At 42.7% G+C, this 20,339-nt stretch overlaps 2 protein-coding genes across 2 annotated transcripts in view; both read right to left on the reverse strand.

The window, feature by feature from the left end:
• LOC137529035 (sodium- and chloride-dependent neutral and basic amino acid transporter B(0+)-like) overlaps positions 1-2,419 on the reverse strand; it is an 86,990-nt gene extending 84,571 nt beyond the window's left edge. The window contains exon 1 of the mRNA XM_068250919.1: positions 2,304-2,419. Coding sequence (XP_068107020.1) covers positions 2,304-2,366 — 63 coding nt within the window. The 5' untranslated portion in view covers positions 2,367-2,419. The remainder of the gene's footprint in view (positions 1-2,303) is intronic.
• An 11,238-nt stretch (positions 2,420-13,657) lies between these two features.
• The window catches only part of LOC137528274 (sodium- and chloride-dependent neutral and basic amino acid transporter B(0+)-like), a 77,567-nt gene continuing 70,885 nt past the window's right edge, over positions 13,658-20,339 (reverse strand). The window contains exons 13-14 of the mRNA XM_068249567.1: positions 18,108-18,275; positions 13,658-14,022 (exon numbers count right to left, since the gene is read on the reverse strand). Coding sequence (XP_068105668.1) covers positions 13,846-14,022; positions 18,108-18,275 — 345 coding nt within the window. The 3' untranslated portion in view covers positions 13,658-13,845. The remainder of the gene's footprint in view (positions 14,023-18,107; positions 18,276-20,339) is intronic.

The raw sequence follows: 20,339 nt of genomic DNA on the forward strand, positions 1-20,339 counted from the left end.
ACTTCTGGTGGAGCAGAAGCGTTGTGGGAACGGTGTATTAAATCTGGATGTTTGGGAAGATGCAATAAGCCCGGATCATATCAAACGCTGTTGTAGCTGTCTTATAATGTGTCAGCATTCAGATAAGGTGAGAGGCCAGGTGTCCTGGTGTGTTGCAGCTTTTGTGGTGAAGGAAGTTCAATGAAGGAGTTCAATCACTGGTGATAAAGTGTGTGAGCTGTCTGTGACTTGACAGTCACTGCAGAGGGTGAGGAGCTCTGAATTCTGGATCTGTGGTCGGTTCACACAGGATTAAAGGATACACCTGGTAATGTGAAACTTATTCATAAAGAGTCAGGCTATGTTTTGTTTTTCTTTTCGTTTTATATGTATGACGAAGTATATAAAGACAGGAATTTGGAAGCTGGCGGATATTTGTAATGAGAGTGCAGTATCCATCCATGGGATTGAATAATGAAGGAGAGGTAGTGACTGCACGAGGGCCTTTGGACCAGAGGGGTCCAGTAAGGGCCCTCCTTCATCCGCTTTATTGCTCTTAATTAGTGCTTGAAAGAATTGATGGGATTGGTTGCCCAGGGTAACCACCGTTTGGCACCAGACGTCTAAGAACTGCACTTAATAGCATGACATTCTCAAAGCCGCAGTAGATATCATGGTGGACCACAGAAGCCTCAAGCAGTTCATTAAATGTATTGGCTTCAATACAAGGTGCATATATAATCAGCATTCTTTGTTATACAGTATATAGAAAAACCTCCAGTTTACCAAGGGTTACTTCGCACGTCACCCTGTGAGTATGCCGTGGGTGTGCATGTCAATCACATTAGGAGCTTTCTATTGGCTCTCATGAGCATGTGACTGACAGGGCACACTGCACAGTCGTGAAGACTCTGGACCAAAGTTGGAGCTTGCAGTGATTTCGAGTCGAGGCAACATTGTTTATATTTTGCCAGCCCAGAGCCAAGCTGTCTGCACATTTAGACTTGTAAACAAATGTGCAGTGCTGCGCCTGGTGATGGATCAGCAGCTCACTGGAGTGAGGATCTCCCCAATCCTCCCCAAAAATATAGACTTGAGCTGAAGGTTGTCCTGTGAGCGCTTTGAGGAGTGCTAATAATAAAGCCTCCGATGGACAATTACCATTGTTTGGTTTTCAATGAAAATTACGCACATGTGTTCTAGCTCTATCTGTCCGTAAATTTCATTGAAACCAGTCACTCAAGCAATGTAATTGTCCATCGGAGGCTTTATTATTAGCGCTCCTCTAAACACTCACAGGAGAACCTTCAGCTCAATTGTATTGCATGATGTACCACTGAAAATCTCAGAATTATATTTTTCTGTGTCCTAAAGGAGAACTCTGTATATAGTCTTCTTTATGAAACCATGGTTCTCTAAAGTAAATGAGGGATTCTCCATTGCAAGAGTCTGATCGCTTCTTACAGTGCTAAGCTGATAAGGATCACTTCTAGATGCACTTTGATTAGTTGTAATCATTAATAGAATGTTCTCCTCCCCAGCCTACACCTCTCTGACACTGCAGCTGTCCTTGGAAAGTTTTGGTGCTCCACATCAATTGTTATGTATAGAATGCTTGAGGAGGCCTAATGTAAAACTTGCATCGGGGCCCAGAGCTTCTAAGCTATGCTGTTGGTTGAGTGTAGATGTATATTGCCCTTTCCACATATGAGGAAGGGTGCTATTGATCAAGTGTTTCTAGAGCAGGGGTCACACTCACAACACATACTGTAATTGGCAGGCAGGGCCAGTTCTCTCATGCAGTATTTACACTTACAGCGTGCAGTCAGAGTAGGAGGGGAATCAAGAGGAGAGCGAGATAAAGAGGTCATCATTGGGGAAAAACAGCTTGATGTGCTGTGTGAGGAGTCTGACAGTGAGTGAGGAGGGGGGAGGCAGGAGAGCAGCAGTGCTTCATTTGACTTGCACAGCAGAAGGGAGGTGGTGGCACTGCTGTCCTGAGTGAGGAGGAATGGAGTGGATGAGGGTGAGCAGTTTGTTTGTCACAGACTCACAGCCAGCCACTGTGCTATTGTGTTTAGCTGCAGCATGTCATGTGAGAACATTAAATGAAGCAGAGTAAATTTTTGGGTGCTGTGCTACCATTCCAAATGTGGGGGTGGACAGAGAGGGGGCGCATCCTCACAAGTTTGCTCAGGCTGTGTGTGTGTGTGTGTGTGTGTGTGTGTGCGTGCGTGCGTGCGTGCGTGCGTGTGTGTGTTGACATACTATTTAACAAGACGTTAGTCAAAATAGCATCGTCAAGTCTTTTCAAATGTACTTACATTAATATCAACGGATTTCTTTCTTCGCCATTTCAGACATGCTGGTGAGGGTATATTTCCCATGTCCTGTGCAGAGTAAAGCTCACATGCGATCACTAGCTTAGTTTCAAGGTGTAATGTGTATCTTGTTGTTCTCTCTGCACTATAATTAAAGAAAGTCAGCTACTGCCTTCCCATGATTTCTCAATGATGCCTTGTGTGCTTATTAGGTATGCAAATCTGAAAAGCAGTTCTTCAACTCGAATGCTACGATCTGAAATCAAGCGAGGACACTTATAATAGCTCAGTTATTATATGTGGTGAGACGTCAGTTAAAAAGTGTGAGCAAACACTTGTCTGGTGAGTCTGCTGCAGGCGTGACCTCAGGCCGGTGTTTAAATTAAAGTACTTGCACTTCCAATGTCAATAGGCATCATTTGTTTTGGAGTCAGGGAGCTTTGGTAAAATTACCTATAGTGTTTGTTTGGTACAGGAATTGCTATCTCATCACTTCTGAGAAGAGAACACAATGATTAATTAAATTAAACTAGAGATGCTGACAAGGCAAGATTTGATACTTACCCGGGGCTTCCTCCAGGCCCATAAGCAGGGGCGTAACTAGACTTAACAGGGGCCCCCTGCAAAAATGATAGCCTGGGGCCCCCTTTGCGTACGAGAGAGAACGGCGCCGGAGACTTGGGCGCAGGACACAGCCAGTATATGGCTGATCCTGCTGCCGCACAAGTCCGGGCCGTGTTAATTACTATTCCCCCTCCAGGCCGACATGGATAGTGGGGGAATGAAATAATTCGGCTTCCAGCAATCGCTGGAATCCGAATTATTGTTTTAAAAGCAATTTCAGGTCCGTCTTCTGACGGCGCTGAAGTTACTCCCTGTGCCTGCGATAGCCGTAGTTCCTATTACGGCCTATGGTGGCGCCGGCTGCGCCCAAGTCTCCTGCGCTGCTGCGCCCAAGTCTCCAGCGCTGGATTTACCGTGTTCGCCCCCTTGGCCCTGAATCCAATGGGATTGGGAGCCGGCGTATGGCAGCAGAGAGTGTTCTGCTGTGAAGCAACGTCTGGAAGAAGGAAAAAAATTACACATGCTCCTGCACATGGTTTTTCTTAGTGAATGGAAAGGGGGAGGGAGAAGGAGGGACCCCCAAAGCCTCCGGGTCCCCTGCGATGGCAGGGGTTGCAGGGGAGATTGCTATGCCCATGTCTATAAGCACCTGTGAGTCCCTCACCATCCTCCCGCAGTCTGCCGTTCAGCCGCAAATCAGCCCCAGTGACTGGCTCACTTGTGTCAGTCGGGGTCTTCTGCGCATCCGACTTAGCCATTTACTGGGGCTGATTGCGGGAGGACAGGAGGGACTCACATGTGCTTATGGAGCTGGAGGAAACTCTGGGTAAGTATGAAATCTTGCCTTGTCAGCGTTTCTAGATGAAATAGGGCCCTAGGCAAGGTAGTAGCTTTGGTTCTTTCTGATGGTCCATTTGGCAATCTGAGGTGGGAGACAGGACAGGAACAGTGGCAGATGGCCCCCCTGACACCCACTAGGCCCCAGGCACCTGTTAAGGTTGCCTTGTGGATGATCTGCTCTGAAAGAGAGAGAAATCACGGTAAACAGGAAGTGGCTTTATCTCATAAGCTGGTATTTTCTGCACAATGTTTTCAGATGGACACATGTGTATTAAATCTTCTGTGTTATTATTTTTAGGGAACAATTAAGCTTGTGGACAGGTGAGAGGTCAAGAAAAAGACATAGGCACAAATAACTGGTTAGACCTACTGTACATGCATCAGTTAGTAAGAGGTCAGTGTTAATTTTAGATGCAATTGATGGGGGATAAGTTGGGCAGCTCAGTGGCCCAGTGGTTAGCACTCTTGCCTTGCCCAGCCAGGGTATTGTCTGCATGGAGTTTGTTTGCTCTTCCCGTGTCTGCATGGGTTTCTTCCGGGCACATCCCAAAAACATACAAATAAGTTACTTGGCTTTCCCCTAAATTGGCACTAGACTATAATACATACACTACACATACACTAGGCATATGACTATGGTAGGGATTAGATTGTGAGTCCTTCAGAGGGACAGTTAGTGACAAGACAATATACTCTGTACAGCGCTACAGAAGATTTTGGCGCTGTAATAAGTTAGCATTTTTCAAGTTCAGGGTCAGATATTTGTTTTTTTTCTCTATATGGACAGTCTTTCTTTGATTCCGCATATAAATCCCACTACTGATCTGCAGTATTGGTTGGCACACTAATTGCAAGCTTATCACTTCTGTATTTGCAGAACTGAAACAAAATAGATTTTTCTGAGAAGAGAATGAAATCACAGTAAACAGGCATTGGCTGTGTATCTCCTGATAAGCTGGTGTTTTCTGAACTGAGCAATAGTCAGCTGAACAGTTGTGTATTCAGTCGGTTGTATTATTTGAAAAGCATTCTTTCAGTGAAAGGCAATCATTTAGGTAAATATCATTTTAGGAATACACATGGTGCAGCTACTGGCCTTTTAAATAGTACTGTGTTTTCAGAATGAAATGCTAATTTTCTGGCTATATTACCGGTATTTCATAATATGTGCAGATGAGATATTCTTAGCAATTAGATGAATCTGACTTTCCTGGTGTACCTACTATATGCATGCAAGCGCATGACTCCCAAAGTATATTGCCATTTGCCCGAAGATGAGCATTATAGTCAGCTTTAATGAAGGCCAGCTGTCAATATGATGAGGTCTTTTTTTTCTTGTGCTGTCATAGAGTGCTGTGTGTAATAATAACTCTGCTGCTGTGTGGCTGCCTCCCATAGTCCCTCATGATGAGCTTTGAGGTCTCACCAGAGATGGTCAATGAGATGCAAATGATTTCTACTTTCATCCAAGTTTCATATAAGTTGTATGCAGTTTGGTATTGGACCAATTATAATCAGAGTTGTACTCTTTACCACCCAAGGCCACTGTCAGCAGCCGCCCCCCTCCAGTATAGGTAGCCAGTTGACCCTTCCCCCTCCCTTCAGTATAGGTAGCCCGTTGACACTTCCCTCTAGTATAGATAGCCAGAAAACCCTCCTCTCCATTTTAGCCAGATGACAACTCCGACCACCACTTACCTCCACTATAGGTAGCCTGATGGCCTCTCCCCCCTTCCCTCTAGTATAACAAACCAGATGACTCTACCCTTCTTTCATATAGATAGCCTGATTACCCGCTCCCTCCAGTATAGGTAGCCAAGTGACCCTCCCCTCCCAGTATAGCCTGCTGCCTATCCACCCTTGATCCTGTGGTGCCCTAGGCCATGGCCTATGTGGCATTGGCTTCAATCCGGCCCTGATCATAATAAGTAGGGATGGTCAGTGAAATGTAAATCATTTTTAGTTGATGCATTATGCAAATGTTATGTGCAAATTTATGCAGCCTCAAAAATTAACCAATCAAATCCTGCTGAGGTAAAATTTGATTGGTCCATTTTCAAGCTGCATAAATTTGCAAACAAAATGAGCATAATTCTGCACCAACTTGAAATTATTTTCATCCTATTGACCATGCCTACAATCTAGCACTAGGGGGACTGGTTTAAAATGAAAGGAGGTACACCATTAGTTTAAATGCATTTGGCATATTCAAATTCGGAACATTATTCTGAAACCTGCCAATCAGAACCTGAATCTTCATAACATAGGCACCAGGGAAGGAGTGTTAACGCACTCTTGTGGCCACTTCTGTGTGTGACCTCTATGCCCCATTCCAGCTCTCTCATACTTCCTCATGAAGGAAGAAGTGTGTGAGAGCTACAGTGGGATGCAAAAGTTTGGGCAACCTTGTTAATCATCATGATTTTCCTGTATAAATAGTTGGTTGTTACAATAAAAAATGTCAGTTAAATACATCATATAGGAGACACACACAGTGATATTTGAGAAGTGAAATTAAGTTTATTGGATTTACAGAAAGTGTGCAATAATTGTTTAAACAAAATTAGGCAGGTGCAGAAATTTGGGCACCACAAAAAATAAATGAAATCAATATTTAGTAGATCCTCCTTTTGCAGAAATTACAGCGTCTAAACACTTTCTGTAGGTTCCAATCTAGATTCTGGTTGAAGGTATTTTGGACCATTCCTCTGTAAAAAACATCTCTAGTTCATTCAGGTTTGATGGCTACCGAGCATGGATAGCTCTCTTTAAAGAGAATGTGTACTCTAATATTCTTACACTAAAAAGCATACCATTTTATTCCTTATTTTCTCCTGTGCCCCTCTGTGCTGTTTCTGCCACTTTCTGCTGCAATCCTGGCTTGTAATTAACAGTTTTAGGCAGTGTTTACAAACAAACTAACCAGCTTGTGATAGGCTCACATAAACAGAGTGTGTGAGTCATACAGAGTGTGCAGGGGGCCTGCAGGGGGTGTGTATCGCTTCTATCCAATCACAAGCAGCCCTGCACATTCCACACATTCAAGCATTACCCGACAGACACGACAGAGGAAAGGATATAAGATTTATTACAGAGACAGTGCAATTAGGAAAGGCTGCAGTAAGCCAGAGCTCATTAGAACAGGCATAGGAACCTATAGGATAGAAGAACTAAGGCTGAAAAATTTGTTACAGAGTCTCTTTAACTCACACCACAGATTTTCAATTCTATTCAGGTCCGGGGACTGAGATGGCCATTCCAGAACATTGTACTTGTTCCATTGCATGAATGCCTTAGTGCAGTGTTTCTCAACATTTTACTGTTATGTACCCCTTTTAAAACCCTGTACTCACCAAGTACCCCCTAGCATAGTAAACATTATCACAAGTACCCCTTGACAAATATATATTTGATGGTAGTACATTAAAATTGGTTCTAAACACTTTCCAAGCATTTACTATTGCTTTTAATTAGCAAAAATATTCATTTGGTATTGTTTAAATAAGATTTCTCATTTTCTTAAACTCTAAATTTGTTATTATTGGTAACGTTTATCAAGCCGAGTACCCCCTGGAACCATCAGAAGTACCCCCTGGGGTACGCATACCACATGTTGAGAACCTAGGCCTTAGTGGATTTTGAGCAGTGTTTAGAGTCGTTGTCTTGTTGAAAGATCCAGCCCCGGCGCAGCTTCAGCTTTGTCACTGATTCCTGGACATTGGTCTCCAGAGTCTGGTGATACTGAGTGGAATACATGCATCCCTCAACTTTGACAAAATTCTCAGTCCCTGCACTGGCCACACAGCCCCACAGCATGATGGAACCACCATATTTTATTGTAGGCAGCAGGTGTTTTTCTTGGAATGCTGTGTTTTTTTTCCTCCATGCATAATGCCCCATATTATTCCCAAATAACTCAATTTTAGTTTCATCAGTCCACAGCAGCTTATTCCAAAATGAAGCTGGCTTGTCCAAATTTGCTTTAGCATACCTCGGTGGCTCTGTTTGTGCTGTGGGCGAAGAAAAGGCTTCCTCTGCATCACTCTTCCATACAGCATCTCCTTGTGTAAAGTGCGCTGAATGGTTGAACGATGCACAGTGACTCCATATGCCGCAAGATGATGTTGTAGGGCTTTGGTGCTGGTCTGTGGGCTGACTCTGACTGTTCTCACCATTCGTCGCTTCTGTTTATCCGAGATTTTTCTTGCTCTGCCACTTCGAGCCTTAACTTGAACTGAGCCTGTGATCTTTCATTTCCTCAATATGTTCCTAACTGTGGAAACAGACAGCTGAAATCTCTGAGACAGCTTTCTGTATCCTTCCCCTAAACCAGGCATGGGCAAACTTGGCCCTCCAGCTGTTACAGAACTACAACTCCCACAATGTATTGCAGGAGTCTGACAGCCACAGTCATGACTCATAAAGGCAAATGCATTGTGGGACTTGTAGTTCCGTAACAGCTGGAGGGCCAAGTTTGCCCATGCCTGCCCTAAACCATGATGGTGAACAATCTTTGTCTTCAGGTCATTTGAGAGATGTTTTGAGACCCCCATGTTGCTACTCTTCAGAGAAACTTAAAAGAGGAGGGAAACTTACAATTGGCCCCCTTAAACACTCTTTCTCATAATTGGATTCACCTGTGTATGTAGGTCAGGGGTCACTGAGCTTACAAAGCCAATTTGAGTTTCAATAATTAGTTCTAAAGGTTTTGGAATCAATAAAATGACATCGGGGCCCACATTTATGCACCTGCCTAATTTTATTTAAATAATTATTGCACACTTTTTGTAAATCCAATAAACTTAATTTCACTTTTCAAATATCACAGTTTGTGTGTTTCCTATATGATGTATTTAACTGACATTTTTTTTCGTAACAACCAACCGTTTATACAGGACAATCATGATGATTAACAATGTTGCCCAAACTTTTGCATCCCACTGTAGGATGTGATGGGGAAGGCAGGGCACAGAGGCAGCCACAAGGGTGAGTTAACACCCCCTGTCAGGGCACATGTGTCAAAGATTTAGGCTGAAACTGAAACAAGGTTCCAAATTCAAATAATCCAACTGTGTCAACACTACACACTGCACAACACAGTAACTAGTTAAAGTCGTTAATCAGGAATGTTCAGTGAAAACAGTCAGGTTGTTTATTATCTGTCTCTCCCTCTGAGATATGTTTTAGAATTATCATAAATTGTTCTATGGTAAAGGTGTCACCAGCTCTACTCCAGCTACTGAATACTTTATAAACTCATAATTCTCTATATTGCTTTAATCCTTTAATAAATATTACTGATGATTGCTAAAGAACAATATAAGTTAATATGAGAGATGAACAACAAACAGAAGAAATGTTCCTTTCACTCACAAAATGGGATCTCTGCATGAATTTATTTATTGATTGCAAAGTAAATAAAAATAAAAATGAAAAACATTACAGAAAAAAAAATAGAACTTAATGTGGGTCTTTAATGAACAAGAACACAATAGACACAGAATGCAAACACTCACCCCATGCAGGGGCAAATCCAGGATTTCCAAAGGGGGGGGTTCCTGAAAGTGGCGTGTGGGCGTGGCCAAAATATGGTGTGGGTGGAACCAAATACTAGCAGTTTCTAGGCTAAATTGCACCCAGGGTGAGGGCGTAAAATGCGCCCCCAACGTGGAGACAGGTATAGGTGCCCGCAGTATAGGTAGCCAGCTATAGGTCCCCCCCCAGTATAGGTAGCCCATATAGTTGCCCCCAGTATAGGTTAGATAGGTATATGCCCCCCAGTATAGATTAGATAGGTATATGTCCCCCAGTATAGGTTAGATAGGTATATGCCCCCCAGTATAGGTTAGATAGGTATATGCCCCCCAGTATAGGTTAGATAGGTATATGCCCACCAGTATAGGTTAGATAGGTATATGCCCCCCAGTATAAATTAGATAGGTATATACCCCCCAGTATAGGTTAGATAGGTATATGCCCCCAGTATAGGTTAGATAGGTATATGCCCCCCAGTATAGGTTAGATAGGGCTATGCCCCCCAGTATAGGTTAGATAGGGCTATGCCCCCCAGTATAGGTTAGATAGGTATATGCCCCCCAGTATAGGTTAGATAGGTATATGCCCCCCAGTATAGGTTAGATAGGTATATGCCCCCCAGTATAGGTTAGATAGGTATTTGCCCCCCAGTATAGATTAGATAGGTATATGCCCCCCAGTATAGGTTAGATAGGTATATGCCCCCCAGTATAGATTAGATAGGTATATGCCCCCCAGTATAGATTAGATAGGTATATGCCCCCCAGTATAGGTTAGATAGGTATATGCCCCCCAGTATAGGTTAGATAGGTATATGCCCCCCAGTATAGATTAGATAGGTATAAGCCCCCAAGTATAGATTAGATAGGTATATGCCCCCCAGTATAGGTTAGATAGGTATATGCCCCCCAGTATAGATTAGATAGGTATATGCCCCCCAGTATAGGTTAGATAGGTATATGCCCCCCAGTATAGGTTAGATAGGTATATGCCCCCCAGGATAGATTAGATAGGTATATGCCCCCCAGTATAAGATAGGTGAAGGAAGGTGCCCGCCCCCTGTGTGGGGAGAAGATTGCCCGGGGGAGAAAAGACAGAAGAAAATGATGGAGGCGCCAGCCGCGCTAATAAGGGATGCGGGAGCCGGCTTTATTCCTCGCTCCCTCCCTCCCTCTGAATGCCCCTCGCCTGCGGTGAATGTGTGCCCGGCTCCCCCATGAGTGTGTGCGCAGCGGAGCGGTAGGTCCTCTTACCGCAGATCAGGCGCACCAGCAACTGGAGTCTCATGCTTCCTGTTTACCATGACGTCACAGGAAGCATGAGACTCCAGTTGCTGGTGCGCCTGATCTGCGGTAAGAGGACCTACCGCTCCGCTGCGCACACACTCATGGGGGAGCCGGGCACACATTCACCGCAGGCGAGGGGCATTCAGAGGGAGGGAGGGAGGGAGCGAGGAATAAAGCCGGCTCCCGCATCCCTTATTAGCGCGGCTGGCGCCTCCATCATTTTCTTCTGTCTTCTCTCCCCAGCCGGCCGGGCTATGCGGCAGCCCCACTTCCGGTCTCGGTGCAGGGGGGTGTTCTAGACACCCAGAACAACCCCCTCCGTGCGCCACTGCCATGTACATTCCAAATGGCATCTTCTTTCTTTCTTCTAGTGTCCTGTTTGGCTGCTTCATCCTCCTGAATCCTGGTTCCTCCATTTCAAAAATGGTGCAGACCTTGGAACAGCTTTTAGGTCAATGTACAAAGACCTACTGCTACCGTGCATCCTAGCTCAGCTGGGGCAGGAAAGAGGGGCGTGAGGGCGCATGGGGCGGGCAGCTTTTCAGGACAGCAGGTTGAATTTGACTTGTTGTTTGATTGCCTAATTTGCATAGATAACATCTCTAGTGGTTTTTTCTAACACTTCCCATGCAGGAAAATAGAAAGGTATTTTAGACAATGTCTTAGTAAAACTAGAACTGTTTATCTCATATCACATGTCAGTGCAGGTACACTTTAAAAACCTTAAACTTTATTTATGCGTCATCTATGAGAATTCAAAGCAGAAGCAAGTGTCTACAAGCTCAGCTAGAGTCTAGTAGTTCAATAATGTGGAGTTACTTCAGGAAGTGACATCACCAGTCACAAAATACTACAGAAGAGGGCTGGTATTTTTAATAGTGTGTTGGGAAGAACCAATGTCCAGCACAGATTTTATTTTAGGTGTGAGCAGAGCCGGTTCTGGACTTTTTGCTGCCTGAAGCAAACATTGTGAGGATGTTGCCCCCCAAACCATGCTGTGGATGGATCATGGGTGGCAAGGAGAGGGGGTGAGACAGCTAAGGGCAGTGCCAGTGACACAATGACACGCTGCCTCTTACTCAGAGCAGCTTTGGACAAGGGTTATTTACCTGAAGAAGTGGCTTCAGGCCACAAAACGTATTGTTTTTGCCCTTATTAATAAAACTGTCTAAACACTGAACATTATCTTTATTGCAGATACGCTCATAGTTACTTTCCTTTTAAGCATTTTTAACATTGTTGTTTTTGTTTTGTTTTTTTAAATATATTTTCACTATCCAGTCACTACATGTGTCTCCACCCCATTTGGGGGGTGGTGGGGGGGTGTCAGAAATTTTTGATTTTATGGTTTTTAAAATCCCCAAAAATTATTTTGATGAAGCGACCACACCTGCACCTGAAAGGCAGGGTGGAGATTGTACTTCCTCACGTGATTATAGTGGTTGCAGGTTTTGTATTGTGAGTACTCTTTTCTTTGATTATTTACCCTAGCTTCATACTGAAATTTTACACTATAATGATCTGCTCTGCTGTCTGCACAGGCAGGCAGCTTTTTGACCGTTTTTCAGGTCTGCATGCTGCAGGTCCCTGGAAAGGAGACATGTTTTCACTCTGCAAGTTCAGACTTGCTGTCCTGGTGAGGGGTTTGCATTCACTTATCTGGTTATTGATAGCTCTGCCTCTCTTGAAGGCTTGCAGTATAAATGCCATTTCCTCCCAGAATTCCCTGATGGTCATAAAGGTTTGGTTCCGCTGGACTTACCTTGAGTTTCAGCCCTCTGCTATTGTTTGCTAATATTGTCTTAGAGTAGTTATCCTTGGGCGTGCACTAGCATTCCTTCTAGCGCAGTCAGGTTGTTTATTATCTGTATTGCCTAGTTCTGTCTTGTCTGTTTGGATTGCATTCACCCTAGCGGTAGAGGCGGTGGATCCTTCTGTACTCTGTCTTGGAGTGTAAGCCAGAGCAGCAGTTGCTACTGGTTACTTCTTCTGTCTGTCTGTTTGGATCACACCCGCCCTAGCGGTAGAGGCGGTGGATAGTTCTGTACTCTGTTTTGAAGTGTAAGCCAGAGCTGCGGTTGCTACTGGTTACTCCTTCTGCCTGTCTTGTCTGGTCCGTGCGATGGTACTGTCGCCAGCGGTGGCTGACAGTGAATTGTTCTGTCCTGTTCCTAGATCCCATTTGCCCTAGCGTTAGAGGCAGTGGATCTCTCTTGTCTGAACCTTGGAGTTTAACCTTAGCTGCGGATGCTACTGGTTTCTCCTTCTGTCTGCCTTGAACGCGCTTTGTCGCTAATGCGCTTAATGTTTGGTGACCGTGTTTAGCTAGTCCTGTCTGTTCCTTTGTGTTGGATTGCAGTTTGCTATTGGTTCTGTTTATATTCATTCTATGTTCTGTCTTTACTCCGTCTTGTGTCTCTGCTAGCAATCGCCATTCTTGCGATTGCTTTCTCACTTTGGTCTTCGCTGTTGTATGTCAACCGTCGCTAGGTGGTGACTAGATTGGAGGACATACATACATTCTGTCTCTGTGCTCACTCTCTCTCAAGTGGCTATCTTGCCCTGTATTGCTTCACTTCGTACAATCTCCATCTGGCATCTGTGGTTGTACAGAGACCGAGTTCCTCTGTACTCCACAGCTCCATCTGCCGGTTGGAATTCCTCTCTACAGGTGCATTTGCACGAAAGCTGGGTTCCCTTATCCAAACGCTTGTGGAGGGTTTCCGCAGTGTCAGCGCACATGTTGTGCGCTGACCACGGAGATAATTCCCCAATCGTTACATACACCAGATTGGGTTCCTGTTTTCCCTGAGTTATACTGTTTTGTTTCCACATATCGTGTGTGGTGTTGCATTGTTCTGGATCAGGATGTACAGTTCTGAGAAATATTGCAGACTGTGTTTTTTCCCAGTACTGACAAATAACTTACCCAATCAGAACTGAGCAGATGTAATTCCATTTATGGACAAAAGCAAGAGTTTCCTACTCTGCTTTTCAGAGTTCTGAGTTCAGTTATATAGAACCAGAACCACAGAGAATTGCCTTCCTAGCCAAAAATGCCTTTAGAACCTCTATACAATGAGCTTTCATAAGTGACGTTATGTTCTTTCAATAGTATCAAAGCTAAAAACATTTTATGGAAATATGTTTTTTTAATACAATTTTGTCCTGGCACTGGTAATCCTCCCACAGGATTAATATTATTACAAACATAATTACAAACACTGAATTCAGAGTTATGCTCTAGCAAGTCCATCAGTATCATTGACTTTAGCTATACAGCTGAGAGTCCATGGGTTAGTCAATGACCGTTATGTGATTCAGTCTCTTTGAAATGAAACATTATCAAATCCTTTGATGTCTGTAATTTCCACTCCTGGTTCTTCCTGTTTGGCTGTTTCAGTCTTATCATCCTTCATATCTTTATACCTCTCTCCGCGGTTCTTTACCAAGGCAGGACCCCAGTTTTCAGTTGGTCTGCAACACTTTACAATACGCTATAAAACAAAACAAATTATTTAGCCTCGGTATACAGACAAAAATCTTATTTTGTTTACTAAAATGTAAAGGTCCACTCCAGCAAAAAAAAAAAATAGCAGTTAAAATCTGAGAGAACAGACAGGTTGTGGACTAGTCCATCTCCTCATGGGGGATTCTCAATGTTTTCTTTGTTTTCAAAAGCATTTCCTGTGACCAATGAACTGTTTGTGATTTAAAACTACACTGGTATTGGCTGATCTACGTTGGACATCTTGTGTGCAGAGCGTACAGCCACAAATGCTCGCAGTACTTTTACTGTAAAACATACCAATGTGGACGTCTGATGGAAGAGACCACAATCAAGGGTAACCTGCATTACAGCATTATGGGACTTTATTAAATAAGTACGGTAAATCCTATCACTGTCCCAAATGGCCCGCAATAAACCATACTTAACCACTTCAAATCCCTCCATTGAGAGGTTAAAATGGGCGTGAGTGCATGAGAAATAATCTTATGAGACAATTAATTAAATGTGCAGTACTGAGTGTCATATTTTTTATTTTCAGTTTAATAGCTTCATTTTAAAGATTGCATTAGACTGTCACAGATGCTATTTAAAATCCACACTCTGCTTTGTTTACCCGAAAAGGAAACTGTAGTAATGATCCTTTGAACTTTCCTATACAAAAACCCTATTGTCTTCCTTTTTCCTGACAAATATTTACGTCTATTTACTTTTCAGGAAACCTGATGGAATTTGACAAGCTGTTCGACAAGCTCATTTACGCTCTTAACTCTTGATGTACTGGAAAACAGAAAGGGACTTCAGTTAATTTCTTATTAGGGCTAGTCCTATATGTACCTATGTTTATCTCATCATGCCACATGTCATGACATAAAGAAATACATAGCTTCAGGTTCTGATTGGTTTGGACATTTCCAGCCCCACAGAACAAAATAGACGGTAACCAAGACACACCTTAAGTAGTATCAATGGATTACATAAGGTGTGCCTAGAATACAATCTTGTGCTTTGTTCTGTAGATAGATTGGTTTGCACACTTGATATAGTAATGGACTGTATTTCAGGAACCTGTTGAATTATCTTTTGAGGAAAGCAAGGTTTGTTGTTTTGCTGTACTGTTCCTGTTCTACCTCTGCCCACTTTCTCCACTGCTGTCACACAGCTTTCTTTGTGTTAGACAAACTAAAACCCCATAATTAAACACCTCAAAAATAGGCTGTACCATGGAGCCTGTAATATATAGTCATTCATGGGTGATGTCATCATCCTATAAGAATTGCAAAGTCGCATTATTAAACAATCCATAATGTTCTTTTATATTATTGTAATTTCAATACATTACTTATGCTCAGCGTAGGCAATGGACAAGAAAGGATGAGACAAAGGGCCAGATCCAATTCACTTTTTCTCCTAGGTGACATTTTTACACCTTATGAATAAAATGCCTTTTAAAGAGAGTCTGAAGTGTTTTAAAATGCCTGTTTTTATGGTTGCAGACCACATCAGCATTATAATCCAAACTTATTTGCCACATTCTTGCAGCAGAACGAGGTCTTAATCACCCTGAAATCCCCGGGGCAAAATTCAGGGCTCTTTTCTGGGGGAGGCAGAGCTGTGCGCAGTAGCTCTGCCTCTGCTCCAGTCAATCTCCACCAATCTCCACCTCTCCCCGCCCCTCTCAGTCTTCTTTCACTGAGAGGGGCAGGGAGAGGCGGAGATCGTCAGAGATTGATTGGACTGAAGACAGAGCTACAGTGCAAAGCTCTGCCTCCCCAGGCAGCAAAATCCATGACCTGGAAAGTCGTGGAATTTTCCCCCGGGATTTGAAGAGTATAAAGACATTGTTCTGCCATGGGGATGCGGCGAATCATAATGCTCAAGCCAAGCGGCCTGCTGCATAAAAACAGGTATTTTATAACGCTTCAGACTCTATTTAAGCTACCAGCAAGCAAGAAAATACTTTTCTATCTATAATCTATTAGTAGCAATTTCACAACCAAGCTTACAGGCATTGTCAATTGTATACACATATGCCGGGTAGCTCAAGATGTTTTCTGGGACAAGGGATGAGCCAAAAGGGAGCCCCGACATGCATTTCCGGAAATTTTAGTTTTTACAACATGAAAGCCTGCCTTTTTTGGCATATTAAGGTTTGCCACAAAATGCAGGTTTTCATTTTCTCAAGCTCACAACTTTCTGGCTCACACTTCACTGTCAAGAGGGGGCGCAAAAACTGACTTTGTGCTGAAAACCGTAGCTACTCCTTTGAATACTTTGTTGGGTTTTTACCATCTCTTGCCAATATCTCTGCTACTATCTTATGTAGGCCCACAGTGTCAGGCCTCTTGCACACTGCACACGATTCCGATTCAGATTCCGCTTTTTAATCAGTTTTTACATCCGATTCAGATTCCGATTTGCAGTGTGCAAGGAGAAAACTGCAAATCAGAATCTGAATCGGATGTAAAAACTGATTAAAAAGTGGAATCTGAATCGGAATCGCGTGCAGTGTGCAAGAGGCCTAACTGCAAAAAAACATGTGTAGACCAGGGCAGGAGTATATCCAGCAGGAGCATAGACTGCAAAAGCAAACTGACAGTAGTTCTAATACTTTCACCGGCTTTCTAACTGTAATAGAAAACAATATACTGTATACTGTGGTACTGGGCTTTAAAGCAAAACTCCTCTTTTATTAACTCGCTTGGCGGTACGATTCTTTCTGGATTTTAGGGTCTAAAAGCTGTACACTTATTTTGCATGTTTTTAGACCCTAAAACTGGGGAAAAAAATCATGCTGCTAGGGAGATCTGCAGTGGCTCAGCACTCACTCACCTCCCTGAGCTCCAACGCCCCAAATCCAGTGCTGCAGTTTTCCCTCCATCCTCCGGGTGGCACTGGAACCCTATAGTGAGATTGTGGTACGATTCTTTCTGGATTTTAGGGTCTAAAAGCTGTACACTTATTTTGCATGTTTTTAGAACCGAAAACTGGGAAAAAAAATCATGCTGCTAGGGAGATTTGCAGTGGCTCAGAACTCACTCACCTCCCTGAGCTCCAACGCCCAAAATCCAGCGCTGCAGTTTTCCCTCCGTCCTCCGGGTGGCACTGTAACCCTATAGTGAGATTGCTGGCTGTCGTCATGACAACAGACGGCAATCTCACCAGGGGGAAGCAAATCCTCTGAGGAGAGGAAGAAGAATGGTGTCTGGTGTCTGGATCCTCTGGGAGGTGAGTGAAAAATGCCCAGTGTGCGCATTGCTTGCATAGACCTCCGGCGGCTACCACAAATTCAACTCGGAGTTACCGCTCCTGGCATGGAGCTTTACTTGTGATTACCGCTAAGGAGGTTAAAGTGAACCTTAACTGTTGAAAACTGTTGAAAAAAAAAACAAGTTTATCTTCTTCTACCAGCCCCCTGCAACCACACTGTGCCTGTGTTGGGACAAAGTGATCCTCCAGTCCCCTGCAGCCACCCTCTGTCACTTGGATGAGAGGCTCTGGTCCACGTGCCTCCTAATCGCAAAGTACGAAGAAACCTCTACTGAGCTTGCACAGAACAATCCCAGTGATGGGAGCATGATCAAGGACAGAAGAGGGTCACTGCCGGGGGACTAGAGGGACACTTAGTGACAGCACAGGCACAGGGCAGCTGCAGGGGGCTGGTAGAAGCCCCAGGTAAGGTAAAGTCTTTTTTTTTTTAATTCAATTTAGGCCATTTAGGTTCCCTTTGTTATACAGTAGAATTTTCTTAAACTGCTTTTCTAAAACACCCTTTGTTCCACAGAATCCAAATAAATCCCTATTTTCCTTCATGTACGATTGACTACACAGAGTAAAAAGAGAATTTTAGCACTCGAGGCAAGATCTTAAGGTTCAATAAAGACATTTGTGTTGCTGTATGCCCAAGATGCCTTGTTTTTTTAGAAACCTGGCAACAGGGCACTTTCTAGGCTACAGAGCTAATATCATTTTTGTTGCTAAAGGTTTTGTATTGCATAAAACAAAACTGGAGTTCAGTGCTGTTAATTATTTACTCACAAGTAGAGTTTCACATTAAGGTGTGCATGCAGGTACCTGGAAAATGTTTCCTTTTGCTTGAATGATCTTCACAATGGCAATAATGGGAATCCATATGAGGCAGAAGACAACCATTAGAAATCCTAGTATAATTGCCCATTTGGGGTATATAACTCCACCATATGTTGTAGCTTCATAAGTGACCAACGACCAAACTAAAATGACCTGCAATAAGAAAGTTTCATTAGATGGTAAATGTTGTAGATACAAGCAGATGTTTCATATCACTTTCATTTTAATATAGGACAGTGTTTCTCAACTTTATTCGTCATAACTCCACAGGTCGTATCTTCAGTTTTCCTATCATGGATTTGTGATATAATTCGAGTCCCTGAATGAATAACAATAACATCTGTTTCCTCTTAGGCAAATACACAAACACAGAGAGCACTTGCATTCTGGAGTGAAAGCAAGAAGTTTTGAATCAGGATTATACTGTACCATTTATTGGCTAACATAGAAGAAAAGGAGTAAGCTTTCGGCTATGTAGCCATCATCAGACTTATTCATGTATCAATAAATGTATAAATAGTATCATCCTGATTTAAAACTTCTTGCTTTTACTGATGACTAACACAGAACAACACTCTACTGATTCTGGAGTGAAGACATTCTTTTTTTTTTACTTTAAAAGGTGCTTTATTGAAAATGATGAAGAACAAATGCATTGAACTAGAACATTGAACAAATAAAACCAAACTGAAAAAGTCATCAACAGTTGTCTGTCATAGTGATATGAGTCCAAGTGAAGAAATCAATTATCGTGACAGAATGCGTTTCTACCGTGTGTCACTTTGAAGACTTACGATAATCATGACAGAACAATAAGAGGATAAACATATAACAGATAGTAACATTATAAAATGAATTACAGCAGTGTGAGTGGTACTTTGTTTTTGACATTTCAGGGGGAATTACCTTATGGTGGAGTGATTATAGGTCTAGGTTAGGGTCATATTGATGATTCAATTACTTTTCTAATGAGAATGTTTATATTAGAACACGTCTTGTGAGCGATATTTGGCCAAAATGCATTGCAGATGTTTGCCATATGAGGAATTCCACCATTGGGCCCAAACAGAAAAAAGGTTGAGTATCTCCCTTAGTCATACTCATGAGAAATTGGTTTAAGCAGATATAATTAGCTTTATGAACGACCTTCTCCCAACTCAGTTGTTTAGATAGCTATACTTGTGCAATGTGTGAGCTGTTATATTTATTAATTCTAGATAGAGTTAGGTAAGTGCACAACAACAATTTCAAAGAGGTTTCAATTAGTGATGTGTTACTAGAACATTAGGAGGTATTTCTCCAAATTGTTGCTTATTGTTCATCTGATATCTCATGACCTAATTTGATCCATGCTCACTGGTAATACACTCTTTTATTATCCAGAGGGGATGAAATCAGTTTATAGATGATTGAGATCGATTTTGCTACCTCTCCTTTCCGAACTATGTGCTTCTCTAACAGAGTCAGAGTTGGGTGATTATTAGGTGACCAGTGTTGGGCAATGAAGTGTTTGAGTTGGATATTTTGGAAGACTTCTGATGGGGAAAGGTTTGTTATAAATTGGTAACTTTCCCTTTTGCATTAAGTCTTAAAATCTTTTTAACCCATTTTCCGTCCACAAATTACATTTCCCTGGTTGGAGCCCTGGGAGGAATTCGGGATTTCTCGTTATGGGGCTAATGCAGATTGTGATGAAGAAATCTTATATTTGAACCTTAATAGGTTCCACAATTTGAAAACGGTGGTTATTATTGGATGTTTCCTTTTTCTGCTAGATTCAGGTGTTTCTCTTACCCATAACAAATCTTGAACCCGAAGGGGTGCTATACAGTTATTATCAATGCCTCTCCATTGTGAAGAATGGCTTTTAAATGCTGTGCTTAAGAGTTGAGAATTTCTGGCTGCTTGGAAATTTTTTGGGATATTTGGTACTCCTAGACCACCTTCTAATCTATGCCTATACATTATATATTGAGCAATACAGGGTTTTTGCTTCTTCCAAATGAACCTAGAGATCCCTTTTTGTAGACTTTGGAGTTGTGAAACTAGGACATCTATTGGTAGGGATCTAAAATAATATAGTAGTTTAGGAAGTATAATCATCTTAGTAGATGTGATTCTGCCAGTCCATGGAGTGAAGAAATTCTAATGAAGGAGCAAATGTTTCTTTGTTCTCTGCACAGGTCACTAGTTGGGAATAGCAGCACAATTCTGCAA

This window comes from Hyperolius riggenbachi, chromosome 8 (genome assembly GCF_040937935.1).
Source record: "Hyperolius riggenbachi isolate aHypRig1 chromosome 8, aHypRig1.pri, whole genome shotgun sequence".
Taxonomy (NCBI): Eukaryota; Metazoa; Chordata; class Amphibia; order Anura; family Hyperoliidae; genus Hyperolius; species Hyperolius riggenbachi.